The 17,549-nt window shown below is 40.8% G+C and overlaps 1 protein-coding gene across 2 annotated transcripts in view; it reads left to right on the forward strand.

Annotated features, from left to right (window-relative positions):
• The window catches only part of atrnl1b (attractin-like 1b), a 264,456-nt gene that overhangs the window by 23,889 nt on the left and 223,018 nt on the right, over positions 1-17,549 (forward strand). For both annotated transcript variants that reach the window (XM_020045075.2, XM_029119865.2), the window contains exons 8-15: positions 1,481-1,736; positions 3,438-3,621; positions 4,070-4,224; positions 10,749-10,833; positions 13,019-13,242; positions 13,909-14,027; positions 14,398-14,530; positions 16,054-16,241. In XM_020045075.2, the coding sequence (XP_019900634.2) occupies positions 1,481-1,736; positions 3,438-3,621; positions 4,070-4,224; positions 10,749-10,833; positions 13,019-13,242; positions 13,909-14,027; positions 14,398-14,530; positions 16,054-16,241 (1,344 nt within the window). The remainder of the gene's footprint in view (positions 1-1,480; positions 1,737-3,437; positions 3,622-4,069; positions 4,225-10,748; positions 10,834-13,018; positions 13,243-13,908; positions 14,028-14,397; positions 14,531-16,053; positions 16,242-17,549) is intronic.

The following is a 17,549-nucleotide window of genomic DNA, read 5'->3' on the forward strand; positions in this document are numbered from 1 at the left end:
GAGATGTCTGAGGAGAATGCTCCTACGCAGGACCCGACTCCCCTGACTCAGACCCGCTCCCTTCCCACGTGGGTTGGGGTGGCGGGTCTTGCGCTTCTCCCTCTCTCTGGGGAGAACTTGATGACGACCTCTCTTCTGCTGCTTCTCTCCGCCCGCTCCCTCTCCGCGTGGAGTTTGCGGGCATGACTGAGAGAGCAGTGCTACGTATTCAGCTGCCCCTGCCTAGCCTACCGACGCCGAAGAAACCTTCCGGGCATGTTACATTCCCGGTAACTAACAATATGGATGTGTGCTTTAGGTCGTTGTGGTGCTGAAAGGTGAACTTCCTCTTTATCTTCAGCTTTCTAACGGACGCCTGAAGGTTTTGTGCCAAAATTGCCTGGTATTTGGAACTGTTCATAATTCCCTCCACCCTGAGGCCCCGGTTCCAGCTGAAGAAAAACAGCCCTAATGCATGATACTGCCATCACCATGATTCACTGTGGGTATGGTGTTCTTCGGGTGATGTGCAGTGTTGTTTTTGCTCCAAACATACCTTTTGGAATTATGGCCAAAATGTTCAACCTTGGTTTCATCAGACCATAACACATTTTACCACATGTTTGTTTTTGCAAACTTCAGCCAGGCTTGGATGTTACTCTTTGTACGAAAGGTGTTACGTCTTGCCACCCTACCCCATAGCCCATTCATATGAAGAATATGGGAGATTTTTGTCACATGTAGCACACAGCCAGTACTTGCCTTAAATTCCTGCAGTTCCTTTAATGTTGCCTCCTGGAAGCCTCCCTGACCAGTTTTCTTCTTGTCTTTTTATCAATTTTGGAGGGACGTCCAATTCTTGGTAATGTCTCTGTTTTTCTCCAATTGATGATGACTGTCTTCACTGTGTTCCATGGTATATCTAATGCTTTGGAAATTCATATGTACCCTTCTCCTGACTGATATCTTTCAACAATGAGATCCCTTTGATGCTTTGGAAGCTCTCTGCGGACCATGGCTTTTGCTCTGAGATGCAACTAATAAAATGTTGGGAAAATCCTACTAGAACAGCTGATCTTTATTTGTGATTAATCTGAGTCACTTTAAATTATGGCAAGTGTGTAATGACTTCTATTTAACATGAGTTTGAATGTGATTGGTTAATTCTGAACACAGTCACATCCCCAGTTATAAGAGGGTGTGCACAGTTATGCAATCAGGTTATTGTAAGGTTTTTATTTTTCATTTTTCCCCCTCGAAGATTTCAGTTTGTTTTTCAATTGAATTGTTCACATTATAGGTCACATTAAAAGTTATGACATGTTTATCTTTGTCTCAATCTTTTACATAAAAAAAACTGGCCTTTTAACAGGGGTGTGTGGACTTTTAATATCCACTGTAACATGTTTGTGATGTGAGAGTGAAAGTTAAATGGTTTTCATCAGACCATGATTATTAAGATGTCTTCTAATACTTTTGTCTATGTGTACTCTCTGCTCAGGATGACATCTACATGTTTGGTGGCAAGCTGGAGGCGGGCACAGGCAATGTGACGGACGAGCTGTGGGTGTTCAATGTGGCAGGTCGCAGTTGGTCACAGAGGACAGGGATGCCGCCACCGCATGGCCAGATCTATGCCGTGGAAGGCCACTCGGCCCATGTGGCCACCCTGGAGAGCGGGGACCCTGTCATGGTTGTGTTCTTTGGCTACTCGCCTGTATACAGCTACATCAGCAATGTGCAGGAGTACAACCTGAGTAGGTCTAAATTTTTTCAGTGTCAGAGGTTTTACTGTTGAAGGTATTATTAGCGATGCATGATACATCGACCAGCAATCTGTATCAGCTGATCATAGGCAACAATGTATTAATCGCTGTCGGCTCCAGTCATTTTTACTAATAATATTTTTTTGGTGTGTCTTATTGGTCAATTGTTAACATTTTTCTCTGCAGTTTTGTTCAAGTCTTATTTAATTTTTACTACGTTTATATTTAAGAATTGTAAACCTTATCTACATTACAGAAAAATTATGTGTATTTATATTGTATAATTTCTACATTCTCCATTCATTATCTGAATTATTTTTGAGTTTTTTGTTATTCAAATTTTAAGATAACGTTTGTATTATTGAATTTGCATTTGCTGAAATTTGAAGCATCATCAGAAGAATTTTTATTGACATTTTATTCATGCCAGATTACACTGGTATAGTATTGACATTGGTCAATTGTGGAACATGTACAGTGGGGAGAACACGTATTTGTTACACTGCCGATTTTGCAGGTTTTCCTACTTACAAAGCATGTAGAGGTTTGTAATTTTTATCATAGGTTTATCAAAAATCCAGAAAATCACATTGTATGATTTTTAAATAATTAATTTGCATTTTATTGCATGACATAAGTATTTGATCACCTACCAACCAGTAAGAATTCCGGCTCTCACAGACCTGTTAGTTTTTCTTTAAGAAGCCCTCCTGTTCTCCACTCATTACCTGTATTAACTGCACCTGTTTGAACTCGTTACTTGTATAAAAGAAACCTGTCCACACACTCAATCAAACAGACTCCAACCTCTCCACAATGGCCAAGACCAGAGAGCTGTGTAAGGACATCAGGGATAAAATTGTAGACCTGCACAAGGCTGAGATGGGCTACAGGACAATAGGCAAGCAGCTTGGTGAGAAGGCAACAACTGTTGGCGCAATTATTAGAAAATGGAAGAAGTTCAAGATGACGGTCAATCTCCCTCGGTCTGGGGCGCCCTGCAAGATCTCACCTCGTGGGGCATCGATGATCATGAGGAAGGTGAGGGATCATCCCAGAACTACACGGCAGGACCTGGTCAATGACCTGAAGAGAGCTTGGTGTGGCTCTGTAAGAAGCATCTCAAGGTCCTGGAATGGCCAAGCCAGTGTCCAGACCTGATCCCAATAGCTCAGAAACCTGAAGGATCTGGAGGAGGTCTGTATGGCGGAGTGGGCCAAAATTCCTGCTGCAGTGTGTGCAAACCTGGTCAAGAACTGTATGAAATGTATAAACAAAAGTTTCTGTACCAAATATTAAGTTCTGCTTTTCGGATGTATCAAATACTTATGTCATGCAATAAAATGCAAATGAATTACTTAAAAATCATAGTGTGATTTTCTGGATTTTTGTTTTAGATTCCGTCACTCACAGTTGAAGAGTACCTATGATAAAAATAACAGACTTCTACATGCTTTGTGGGAAAACCTGCAACATTGGCAGTGTATCAAATACTTGTTCTCCCCACTGTATATCGCTGGTTTGAGTGAGCAGCATCATACATATTAGACTGGCTTCTGAGATATTCTTGAAGCACGTGTTGATCTTTGGACATCCCGCGCCTGATTTGGAGTTTCTGTGACGACTGGCCGTCATCGGAAATTGGGCGTGGAGAAAAATGGATTTATTGTTAATGTCTGTGTTTATCCTCAGAATCAAATACTTGGCTGGTGCCCGAGACCAAGGGAGCGGTGGCCCAGGGCGGGTACGGTCACAGCAGCACGTTTGACAGTGCCAGCAGCAGCGTGTATGTCCACGGGGGCTACAAGGCTCTGCCTGCCAACAAGTATGGACTAGTGGATGACCTGTACCGCTACCAGGTCAACACACGCACCTGGTGAGTGGACGCATGTTGTTTGCATTGTAAAGGGAGGTTCACATTGTGTTAGTGTACTAAGGTGACTGGACATCAATATGGGAAACTTTTTTGTTCAACACAAACCTTTCTTTTTGCTTACCATCCAACCCGGCAGCTAATCTAGCGGTTTGAGCATCTGAACAATAATCCAAAAGTGCTATATCGAATCCCCAAGCCGGCAATGTGACCAAACTGTTGTTTTATACCTGAGCTATGGATATTGCTTCCAGGTTGTTGATAGAAATGCAAATGTGTTCTCAGGCAACTTCAGTGCAGTTGTTTCATTGAAGTGTCTTGTTTAGGGACACAACAGTAGACTCAATCAGCACAATATTTTACCTGAAACTGATATTAGAGCTCTCAATCTTCTGTTTACTATCCTGTTTCTGTAAGAAAACCATGTGTTTGGGCCTCTCTGGGTTTCCAGGACCATCCTACAAGAGAGCGGTTTCCCTCGCTACCTCCACTCAGCTGTACTCCTTAGTGGGACTCTGCTGGTGTTTGGAGGCAACACGCACAATGACACATCGCTCAGCAACGGGGCCAAGTGCTTCTCTGCTGACTTCTTGGCTTATGACATTGGTACGTGCCAGACCCCACCTACTCTTCTGTTTCATTACCTCATCACTGAAACACGGTTATATTCAATGGAGCATCTTTTTTTTTACAGTGGATGATACAAACTAGCTTTTCTGATTGTGCAAGTTATTGTACAGGTTAGTATTCATGAATGCATAATAGAAAAAGTAGAAAACTATAGAAAATACTGGAACTTTTATATTAAAAGGAACATGATATCTTATTCTTCAAGACAAGCTTGTTTTTCAAACCTTTTTGAAATGCTTCCTTCCTCTTTTAATTAAAGAGAACATGGGTGTATGGTAATATCTCAAGCTAGTCCAGATGTAGCTCCAAGAAACTGACCTGTGTAGGTTATATGCTGCCAAGAGAAGTATAAGATATAAGGTTTTAAGTTTTACACGTTTCCATCGCAATCCGGAATTGGGAAGATTGTCCATGTCAAATGTTGAATTATCAAATGTGGAATGCAAACATGACTTAGTACTATGTTTAAAACTTCCTGATTCAACGTATCCAGGTCAACACGTCAAGACTAGTTTTTATGTACTGGCTGTCTTATGGTGCTTTTCCACTGCATGGTACCGACTCGACTCTACAGTCTTACTCTATAGTAAGCCTTAACATGCCTCGCCCTTTTTGCTTTTGTGTACCAGATACTTTTTAGTATATGCTCCGTTGAGGTTAGGGTTAGGGTTAGGGTTAGTGTGCTGAGGCGATACCAAAAGGTGACATAAAAACAAGGAAGACTTCTGATTGGGCAAGAGTGACTCAAAGGGTGCAACAAAGCCAAACAACTGTTCTGCTGTTAGCCATCAAGTGTCAGAGAAGGGTTTTATGAGACGAGAATGGCGCATCTTTGCGGGTCTGTCCCAGGAGTCCTTGCATTGAAATGGGTTTATTTCAGTGCCAGTGCATAGGACCAGACTCGTCATTTAAGCAATCGTATTTTCCCAAAACTCCACTAGGTTAGGACTTATGCACTGGCGTTGAAATCAATTCGTTATCCCCGTGAGAGACCCACAAAGATGTATCCTACAAAATGACCTTGTCTTTTTCCTCCTCTGGGTCTTTCTATAGGCTAACTGGCATACATTGCACTGGTCAAAGTAGTAATGTCAAGCCAAACAGAAGCAGCCTACCAAGCTTTCTAATCATTTTTGCAGTCTTCAATTTATTAAGACCAAAGTTACTGCTCATGCGTGCTTCCTTGCTACTACCGGTTTAAATGCTGCCTTGTAGTAGTAGGCTACTCTTGAGTCAGTCGGTGTGGTATTATAGCCGGCAATTAATAAGGCAATTATTTATACCTTTTTATCGGGATGGAGAGGTTATGTAGGTTGTTTTAAATGTGTTGGTGTTGACTTGTTAGGTGTATACACTTAAATCTAACAGAAGATGCAGTTACGTCATCTTTTATATAGCAGGGCGTTAACTCTATTCTACTTTTTCACTGTTTTTGCCGGACGGCGATAGCGGAGCCGGCATGGAAGAGCGAATGTCTCTTACTGAGTGAGTGAGTGTGTGACTGACTACCCCTTGTTTAATAGCGTAGTGGTTTGAGAAGCGGACTTATGAACTAAATGTCCCGAGGTCGTATCTCCTTGCAGGCGAAGCGAAGTACGTGTTATGAATTATTCCGTATAGACAAAAACCGTCAGTATCTCTATTATAGTAATCCTAAGATAAAACAGTTTACGGTTATATTGTAACTGTTTCTGTTGGATTTTCGAAGTATGCATCCGTGCATGCGTTTTGGGTCAGGATAAACAAACACATTTGCTGGCTACAACATACAGTAGTTACGTTATAGTAAGCCTTAACTGAAACTGTATACAGTTATATTGCGACTGTTTCTAGCATGGAAAAGTTCATCTTCAGTCTTGCTAGCAATTGCTCAATTCTTATGACTAGTCCAGTAAGTTAGCAGATAGCGGTAAAGCTTATTACTGGCGAATACCCTGTTAAAATGGCCAGTTTCAAACGCCATACATAGACGCTGTTTGTACTGGAGGTAAACTTAGTAAGAAACGTTAGTCAGTTTAAAAGAGGATTTGTGGCAAAAGAAGATTTGTTCAGGATAGACACAAGGCTATACTGACACCCGGCAAATATACAGCTCGGTGGACAAAGCCTTACATTGGTGGGCGACCCATGTTTGAATCTCGAGGGGGCGGCACTTTCTATTGTGGGGCTGCTGAATTAGGCTTGCCGGGTTTCTTGTTCAGACAGGGTCCGTGACCATGTTTTCCAGATTTAGTTTACTTTTGATTTGCCACTTTACGTTCAAAGCTTGTCAATTTAAAAGAAAATTGGAGTTCATTCAATATATTTTGCTGTTCACTGCAGGGTTTACGTTAGTTGGCAAATGCTGGCTTTTCACCAGTATTAGGTGTACGATATCTCCATTGTTGTTCCCGTGTGAGTCCCGTTGGGGGTGGCATCACGGCAGTTTACCTGTGATGTTACTATGGGCGGGTACAGGGTACGATCTGCAGTGGAAAACTAACCGAGGTGAGGCGGATAGAGCCATGTCGAGCTGGTACCATGCAGTGGAAAAGCTCCCAAAGTGAGTAGAGTCGAGGCGAGCTAGTTTACTAAATGTTTTTGCTAGCTTACTAAATGTTATATGACATGATGCTTTACATGGGCTCTCAAAAGCATTAACCCCCATAGTACTTCTCTACATTTTGTTACAGCTAGGGATGTGCATTGGTCAAGTGTCTTTATAATTTCAGTAGCATTCAGATATTCGAAATACATGTTTTTTTAAATGTTACATGCTTTTTTTTAACTTGAGCGCTTCTTCATAACATGCAAAGGGGGAGTGGGTGTTCTCATAATGTTGCCTCTGTGCCCATTTGTGTGATAAAAGAACAAGCACACAAATTGAGACTTTGAAAACGTCCTGAATAAGGTTCTCCAATTTCTTTAATCAGGGGTAATATATAAGAAAATGTTGATAGCATTGAATATTATCCAGAGCACAGTAATTTCCATTATTTAAAAATGGAGCAAATATGCCATTATAGTGAGACTGCCTTGAACCGGTTGTCTTCAAAAACTGAGTATTCATATGAAAAGGAGGGCGGGCACTAAGAGTCTAATGGCATCTCTAAAGGAGTTGCAGTCTTCAGTGGCAGAATTGGGAGACACTGTGCTGCTGCAACAATAGCCTAGATGCTTCACAGAAGTGGAATCCATAGGTGAGTGCTAAAAAGCATACAACTCACATTAAACTCAGCTAGAGTTTACTGGAAGACATGTGTGAGACTCTTCTGAGACCAAAATACAGCCACAACGCTAGGAGCTGTTTTGGCACAAGCTTAACACCACACATAACAGAGAACATCATCCCTACTTTGAAGCATGATGGTGCCAGCATCAAGTTATGGGGATGCTTCTCTGCATCAGGACATGGAAAGTTTGTGGATTCAGCAAAGTACTGAGAAATCCTGGCAGAAAACCTGCTGAAGTCTGCAAGAGTCCTGGGACTTGGGGGAAGATTCATTTTCAAGCAGAACAGTGACCCAAACATACAGTCACACTGGACTGGATTAAAAGCATCAAGGTCAATGTCCTGGAGTGGCCAAGTCAAAGGCTGCGCCACAATCCATATTAGAATATTTGGTAAGAGTTGACATTTGCTATTCAACAAAGGTCCCCATTTGAATTGGAGTGTTAGCAATTCTACAAAGAAGAATGTGCAGAAATTGCTGTGTATAGATCTGCATAGCAGGTAGAGACCTTATCCAAATAGACTCATGGCTGTAATTGCATCCAAATGAGCCTTTACCAGATACTGACTAAAAGCAACCAATTGTTTTAGTATTGTAATTAATTTAGAACCACTGGTCTTAATTTGATGTGTTTTTGAGTAAGTTTTTTCTAAAATGGGTCAATTCTTGAATTTGTAAAAATGTAATAATGCTTTTAACTAAGTAAAGAGCATATGTTAAAATATTCTACCATGGGTTTTGAGACACAAACCCTGGTACAGGGATTTCTAATCAGGCAGGATTTTAGATCTGTGTCTTGAAACATTTATAATTTAACACAGGGCTCCAAACTGCGACTAAAATGGTCGCAAATGCTTGGCGGTCGGTCAAGAACATTTTTAGTTTTCGCCATAGTGGAAGGGGGCCAGACTATGTACAAATGAATGACGTTAACAAAACAAATGAAGCGATAGGCTACTGGTTATAAAACATGCACGTAGGATGCACATTTTACAATCAAAGGGAGTAAATTTGTATTGTCGCCAATGGCTACCTTGGCAGAAATTTCAGTCGCAGTTTGGAGCCTCATTAGCCGGTTGAAACCGGTTAACCGATTTGTTTAAAATATGCTCTATTTGAAATAACAGCCATTTCGAGCCGCGCATGCAATTTCCACTCTGTTTGTGCCTCTTATATGCTATGGTCTATGGTTTGCAATGAGATATTTTAATTGTTTATTAATAAACAAGTGTTTTCTGTCGGCTGCAAAGATTAGGTTGACGATAGCCTACTGACTTTGCAGTAGGCTAGTGAACGTGCAAAGTGAAATGCACATTTCCTACGGATTAGGCTATATATTGTCACTTTCTCCATGACCTGTTTGGAGAAATCTCAAAGTTGAGTCTTGTGCTTCAGAAGAACTCGCTTATTCTACCTCAGGCTAAAGCAGCTATTGATTCCCGTGTTTGTACAATCAAGGGAATGAAGGACAAACCAGTGAGAAATGGAAAGTTGGAGGAATTTCTCAGTCACACAAACTTAAATTCAGTTTCTCAGCATGAAAATGTGGTGCAGCAGGACAAAGCCCAAAGAGAAAAACAGACCAGAAGGCAGAAAAAAGCAGCCTCATCTGACTACGTGGGCATTTCTTTTCAAAACATACAGCTGAAAGGCTGTGATCTCCAAGGTTTCAGTGAAGAACTAAACCACCTCACTGATGAAACTGTAGACATTACAGTTAAGGAGCTTGAAAGGAGGTTTGAAATAATGAGAGACAGCACAAAAACACACAAGGGACAGAGATCATTCAATGCTTCTCAATCTTTTGTCATGATTCTTGGCCAAACGACTTCTACACTTTTGGGGTAAATTAAATTGACACACTGCTGAAATGGTATCAAGACATCTTGCTGAAAAATGGATGTGACATCACTGCTGTACAGGCAGAATGGAGAATGTTGAAAACCCTTGTTAAAGGACAGTTTTCAGATAAATCCTATTGCAGCTTGTGGGAAGTCCTACTAACAAAAGAGTCATACTGCACAGATTTCCATAATGTTTTGCATCTCGTTGAGAATGCTTTTCCTACCAATTTCGGCTGCTCAGTGTGAATGTGGTTTTTCAGCTCAAAACAGGTTCAAATCTAAACTACGCAATTCACTCCATGTGTCAATCTTGGAAGATTTGATCAGGATCAGCACTGAAGGCCCATCACTTGAACAGTTTGATCCTGAACCATGTGTCAAACACTGGCTTTCTGCAAAAAAGAAGAGGAGACGGCCAAACTACACTCAGTGGCCAAGTGATATGGACATAATCATGGTCAGTGGCAGTGACACTGGGTCAGATTCTGCGTAAAAAAAATGAATTTGACTGTATATAGTTCATAAGTCGGAAGAGGAGAGACATGCACACAACAAGGTGAATAAAAGTAAGTGCATTGTTATGTGGCTCTTTAAAAAATTATTTGGCGCCTGTTTTTTTCCCCTATAGGAGCCAATGGCTCCTTAATTGATTTTTTTGTTTGAAACCCTGCTAACAGATTTTGGCCAAATGCTGTCCCGGAGTCAAACCACTGTCTGAGGTGTATGTACTGTATTCCGCTGCAGCATGGGGCCAGTTCTGACCTAATTCTATTTGTTTACCATTTTAGTTACATTTTCTCAGTCATTAACGCCTATAATTTTTCTCAAAAATAATCATTTTGCAGATGGAAATGTCATGTTTTTTGCAAGGTGTAACATTGTACTACTTTCACTGTAGCCCAGTTGATTTCCATTTAAATGTAAATTCAACTCCTTTCTATTTGTATAGCTTTATCTTTTTATTTTATTTACACAAAGGCAACGTCACATACTTGGCACATCTCTGAGAACCAGCGTTCTGCTTTATTTTCTGTTTCTTTTCATAACATATAAAACCCTTTGTGGATAACATCATGTTCTATTTGACATTTCTTGATCATTTGGTAGTTTTTCTGCTTTCAAAATGTTTCATGCCTGACATCAGTTGGCAAGGATATGCGGAAAGGTGTCCTAACAAACTGCATCAACTCTGTGGGGAGATTAAACTCATCAAATTTCATTTTAAAAATAGCTTTCTGTTTATTTAAATGAAACTATCCTACATCACTTGGTGTAAGCTGTGCTGATGATGAATGAATATATAATTGAGTAGTATAGGCTATTTTAGCATTTTGGTTTGTACTCATCAGAGAATAAAACAACCTATTATTCAATTGAAACCGACTTTCAGTATGAGCTTCAATAACAGCTTTTGCATTTATATTTCCCTCTGTTCTTCTCTCAGCTTGTGATGAGTGGCAGGTCCTGCCTAAGCCCAATCTGCACCGCGACGTCAATCGCTTTGGCCACTCTTCTGTTGTTAGCAACGGGTACGTGTAGCTACCATTTGTCAAACGTTTTGCTCTGTGCATTTCTCAAAGCAGGGTTTTTAATGGCCACCTTTTATAGCTTTTTGCAGCATTTATCTATTTAGGTGTCTCAAACACACTAAAATAAAGAATGTAGTTTATTGTTGCTATTGATTGAACAATATTGATGTCTACTTGTCAATATAGACATATGTCTACTGGTCATTTCATTTTGTATTTATGCTAGTGGTACCGTAAAAAGCTTATGTATTGTACCTGTAATGGATAGCCCTTCTTCCATATTTCAAATTATATAATAGTAATACTTTTAATGGATGGTTGTCTGCAAATAACTTCACATATTTCACAGTTATTTCGTTATAAAGGAACCTCTAAGCCATAAAATAGGGGAGAGGTTGTTGAAGATTTGCTCTGAACATTTCTTTTCAAAAACAAAATCTCTCCACACCAACATGTCCAACCTTTCCATTAAATACACCGAACAGCCATAATATTATGAACACTTGCCTAATATTGTGCTGGTCCCCCTGCCAAAATATTCCTGACCGTTGAGGCATGGACTCCACTGTGGTCATAATATAATGTTATGGCTGATCTGTGTATTTCCTCTGTAATAATGGATTGATTTCTATGCTAATACCTGTAAAATTGACAACTTTTTGTGTGTATAGCTCTGTAAAAAATGTAGAGACCACTCCTAATTTTTCTTAAATCTGCATCTCTACATATGGCAGCCATTCCATTCCAGTGTCTGTTAAATTACAACACAGCACTGATTAGGTGATTACCTGAACCAAATCTAATTTAACGTGGAAAAGTATAAAAACCACTGCTGTGGACATCACTATCCTCTTGCAATAGGACCAGCTGGATGACAAAAACAGTACAGGTAGTACCTCAAATGTAATTTGATTAAAAAAAAATACTGTTCAGCATGACGAAGGAGTTGAAAAGAAAAGCTTTGAGTGAGGAAAAGGAGGGTTCAATTCTGGCTTTACTGGCAGAGGGATACAGTGAGCTTCAGGTTGATTCCATCCTGAAAATTTCAAAGACAGCGGTTCATAAGAACAAGGTCAAGCAACAGACATTTGGGACAGACTGGCAGAGGGTGAAAACGACTGTCCACTGACCGAGATGACCGTCAACTCATTTGAAGTTCACTCAACAACCGTAGGATAACATCAAGTGACCTCCGAAAAGAATGGCAAACAGCAGCCGGGGTGAAGTGTACGGCGAGGACGGTTTGAAACATGCTCTTAGGTGCAGGGCTGAAGTCGTGCAAAGCTAGAAAAAAAGCACTTAATCAGTGAGAAGCCAAGAAGAGCCAGGCTGAAGTTTGCAAAAGACCATAAGGATTAGACTGTAGAGGAATGGGGTAAGGTCATCTTCTCTGATGAGTCAGATTTTCATCTTAGCCCAACACCTGGTCATCAAATGGTTAGACAGAGACTTGGAGAGGCTTGGGGTGGATTAAAGTCACCCAACAGTAATGTGACAGACTCATGGAGAGCATGCCAAGACGCATGAAAGCTGTGATTTAAAATCAGGGTTATTCCACCCAATATTGATTTCTGAACTCTTCCTAAGTTAAAACATAAGTATTTTGTTTTCTTTACATTATTCGCCCTCTGCCATTCTGTAGCTTTGTTGTCCCAAATGTCTGTTGCTTGACCTTGTTCTTATCAACTGCCGTCTTTGAAATTTTCAGGATGGCAGCAACCTTACGCTCACTGTATCCCTCTGCCAGTAAAGCCCAAATTGAACCCTCCTTTTCCTCACTCAAAGCTTTTGTTTTCAACTCCTTTGTCATGCTGAATAGTTATTTTCTGTATTCAAATTACCTTTGAGGTACTACTTGCACTGTTTTTGATATCTAGATGGTCCTATTGCAAGAGGATAGTGATATACTTTTCCTCATTAAATTAGATTTGTTTCAGGTAATCACCTAATCAGTACCTCGTTAAGTAAAATTAGGTGTGCATGTGTTGGAATTTAACAGACACTGAACTGAAACGGCTGCCATACATGTAGAGATGCTGATTTAAGAAGAATTAGGAGTGGTCTCTTAATTTTTTCCAGAGCTGTGTGTGTGTATATATACATACTGATATTTGTTGTTTTAAGTACATATTCCTACTTCATATACTTACAAATGGCATGAATAAACATACATTATTTCTCCCAGGTCCATGTACGTTTTTGGTGGCTTTTCTGGTGTGTTGCTGAACGATGTGCTGGTCTTCCGACCTCCAAGCTGCCAGGCATTTCTTAGAGAAGAAGGCTGCTTGAGTGCAGGGCCTGGAGTGCGCTGTGTCTGGATCAGGGGGCACTGCAAACCCTGGGCGCCTGGCAAAGCCAATTTCACCACCGCCCCCATTATTCTTGCAGAATTCTGCCATGCCAAGCCTGGTAAGAGTTGATGCATGTTGTTTTCTTTTAAATGTTTTGCAACAGAATATATAAATGCTTTTTTCTCATTGGAGAAGTCCATGTAGTCTTGCTAAATGGGAAAATGGAAAACTAACAGAATTTTTTTGGCTCCTTTTTGAGTATGAACCCACTTCACTAAAAATCATTTATTTCAAATGATCAAACCCTTTCCATCGTTTTAGAATAAATAAAAATCCATTAAAATAAAATTTCATTTAGGAAGTATTTTCTTTATTACAAGTACTGTATCGACGCTCAAAATTTGACATGAGTAAATGCCAGTTTTAAAATCCATTATTTTGTATGAAGTTCTGCAAGCTCACAATGTTTCACTCTCCCTGTCAGTGGTCACTGAACATTTAGCCCCTATAATGCTAATAATTTTCAATCCCTCAGCATTGGGACACGTGTGGAGGGGTGCGCGGGTGTAGGGGGGTTGTTAAATTAAATTAGATCTCTCTTGAGAAAGGCTGTGGTTGAAATGTTGTCTTTCTTTGTCCAAATAAATGTTTAGGCTAATATGATTTACTAAACAGTTAATGAATGAAGTCTGGGATTTTTTAACCATTTCTTTCTGCTCTTTCTGCTTCCCAATTGCCTATAATTCATATTTTTTTTGTGCTCTCTATTTCTTTTCCCTTCCAGTCACTGTAGATGAACGATGCTACCGCTTCTCGGACTGCGCCAGCTGCACATCCAATACCCATGGATGCCAGTGGTGTGACGATAAAAAGTGTCTATCGGCTGCCAGCAACTGCACTTTGGTGAGTGGATAGTAAAGGCCTCTAAATGCTGATCTTGGGTCAGTTCAGTATTTCTATTTCAGTATTTTTATTTATTTGTTCTGCTGTTGTCTAGTTCAGTTGATCATAACCTTTTTTCATTCACTGTACTTATTGAATGTTGCCTGGTGCTGAGTAGCCCTTGTACGTACATTTAACCATTAAGTATGTAGTCTCTTGAGTCTCCTCAAGTACTCTGTACCTGGACCTCCGTGATAAGTCATGTACCACCTGGTACATTGTGTTGGGAACCATCAGCTTAGTTTATGATTTGCTAGATATTTTCTTGATTTCTTAATGTTGGGATTCCACAAAAACTGACCCCACCGGTCAATGTTCTTATTTCCTCTAGAATGTGAAGAACTTTACCCAGTGTCCAGTGAGAAATGAGCAAGTGTGCAGCAAGCTAGCCAACTGCAAGAGCTGCTCCCTCAACCTCAACTGCCAGTGGGACCACCATCAGCAGGAGTGTCACGCGCTGCCAGGTGAGGCGCAGCCACTCGCTTACCACCTCTCTCTTCTGTTTTTATCTCTTATACACTTGGCTATTAGAGCAATTAAAATGTAAAACCTCACCATAAATTACAGATTGCAGATTAGATCTTACATAAACTTCTATTTTGAGGAAGTTATTTTGACTTCCTACATATGGTGTCTCACAGGGGACAAATTTAATAAACCGCCACTTTGATCCACGCATCCAAGGCAGAAATCAATTTTTTTTTTGCATGGAGAAAAACACTCAGAATCGAGCGTTCAATTGTTGTTTAGTGTTGCACAAATCCCAAATATCTATATTGCTCTCAACATCCACAAGATGGCAGCAATGCATTTTGTTCCACTTTCCTACCATGGATATTATATTTCATACTTAGTGGTCTCTCATAGCACTTGGTCATATTGTAGGTCTTTGCTGTGTATCTCAGCTCATCTTTCAGGTTCCTTGGTGTGTGCATTTTTGGTTGATGAAATAATGTTATCGTTTACTGCTTAATTAAAATACAATTAATCCTTTTCTCAACCAGAGTAGGATCTCTGAGCCGCAAATATATCAGGCGTTCTTAAAACTCTCCTCAGGCACCAGCAGTCTCTTACCATGTTTTTGAACATGAGCTCTTTTCCTTAGCTAGCACACATGATTACATTTTTGAACTTATCACTCCCTTGATTAGGTGTATCAGATAAACTAGTTCACGGCTACAACATAAATGTGAAATGTGTGCCGGTCCCTGAGAAGAGGTTTGAGAACTGCTGATTTATGTTGTAGAGAACTGCTGATTTTTCCATGATCTTTTTTTGATTTTCTGCATGTTTGGTAGACAGACATAACCTTCTTACTATTGTCTGACAAATAGATAGTATCAGAAACATAGAGGAACAAAAAAGTCAGTTTTCCCAAAGTGTCCTTAAGAGCACAAAGTTGTGATGGTATCTAGGTTATTTAACTAATCAATACAGTGTTTGGCTCCTGTCTAAATCACAGTTATGGAGGACACTCATACTTAGTGGTCTCTCGTAGCACTCAAGTTAAATCCACTACTGTTCTCTTGAGTGGCTCTTTCTCATGATGTGCATTCAACATACACATGCTCAAACACACAGCCATGCACAAGGGTCTTCTGCGCCTTCATGTCCACATTTCAGTTGTGACATATGTTTTCTAGAAATTTGATTTATATTGTACTTAGTTAGCAGATGCTCATATTGAGAGCAATTGACAGGATACATTAACTGGGTTAAGTTCCTTGCTTAAGGACACAACAGACTTTCCACCTTGCTCTGACATTCCTGGAAATGGGTGGACGTCATGGGTTTCTGTTTGCTCAATATACATTTATTTTCTTGTTGTTGTTATTTTATTTTACCTGACATACAGGAGTGTTAGTTTACAATTCTATCCACATTCAAACACATTTTAAACCGGAAGGCCAGAATAAAAAAAGAAACTGTCACTAAACAATCCTGTGCCCCCTAACCAACCCACCTACACCCCCCACCCCACCCCCAGCTCACCTTTGTGGGGATGGCTGGAGCCATGTTGGGGAGGCCTGTCTACGGATCAACGCGAGCCGTGAAAGTTACGACAATGCTCAGCACTACTGCAAAAACCTAGAAGGCAACATCGCCTCGCTCACCACCACTAAGCAGGTGGACTTTGTTCTGGAGGAGCTGCAGAAGCTACAGAGCCAGGAGAAGGTATGCTATTGAAATACAGCCGTCATGTTTTCATCTGAAAACCGCAGTTGCAACACCAGACTGGTGGATTTGATTCTCACAGTGGTCAACCACAAAACAAAACGGCCATGCATCCATCACTTTATAAAAATCTATAATCCAGGAGAAATAATTTGATTGGCACACATACTGATGTACAGTATATTACCTTACATTTGTTTTTAAGATTTTAGTCGTTTACTTGTTTTATTGTGTCCAGTATTTTCCAAACCACTCTTTGGGGCTTCCTAGACAATTCCAATTTTAATTGTAAACCTAAACTGGCACACCTGTAACATTACAGTCAATTCATCATGAAGGATTTGAGTAGTTCAAACAGGTTTGCCAGCTTTGGATCCAAACTAAAATGGGAAACATACACCGATCAGCCATAACATCATGACCACCTGCCTAATATGGTGTAGGTTCCCCTTTTGCCGCCAAAACAGCCCTGACCCATCGAGGCATGGGCTCTAGACCTATGAAGGTGTGCTGTGCTCATTCAGGGTGGTTGTGGTTGGTGGGTATCCCTTTGGTTGATGCCTGGCAATGTGGGTGGATTGATTTCCTGCCTGTTGGGCCCTGTCTGGGGCCTCCCCCGGGTAGGGCCACAGTGTTGTCGGACCCCCCCGTCTCAGTTCCAATGTCTTACGCTGCTATACTATTGTGCTGTGGGATTGGGTCAGTTCTCTTTCCCCACTAAGTTCTCCTTCTCCACTACAAATCGTTGTTGATATGAGGAATGCACTTTCTGACTTTTCCCAGTCTCCTCCAGTTTTAAACTTTAGGAGGACATGAGGTCCTGGTCCACACCTGCGGAGTACCTGGTTTGGGGGGCCCGTTGCTGTCCCTGTCCTTGTCCATCTGGTCATACTTTTGACCTATTCTAAAATCAAATAGACTCTGGATTTAGCCCAGAGAAATGTATTAATTATTCCAATTGGACTCTTAAGATCTCACCCGGCACAGCCAGAAGAGGACTGGTCACCCCTCTGAGCCTGGGTCCTCTCTAGGTTTCTTCCTAAAATTCGTCCTTCTTAGGGAGTTTTTCCCTAGCCACTGAAATTCAACACTACTGTTGTTTGCTCCTTGGGGTTTAAGGCCAGGTGTCTCTGTAAAGCACTTTGTGACAACTGCTGTTGTAAAAAGGGCTTTATAAATACATTTGATTGATTAATTGCTGTGGTATCTGGCACCAAGACGTTAGTAGCAGATCCTTTTAAGTCCTGTTGTGAAGTGGGGCCTCCATGTTTCGGACTTGTTCGTCCAGCACATCCCACAGATGCTCGA

This window comes from Esox lucius, chromosome 5 (genome assembly GCF_011004845.1).
Source record: "Esox lucius isolate fEsoLuc1 chromosome 5, fEsoLuc1.pri, whole genome shotgun sequence".
Classification (NCBI taxonomy): domain Eukaryota; kingdom Metazoa; phylum Chordata; class Actinopteri; order Esociformes; family Esocidae; genus Esox; species Esox lucius.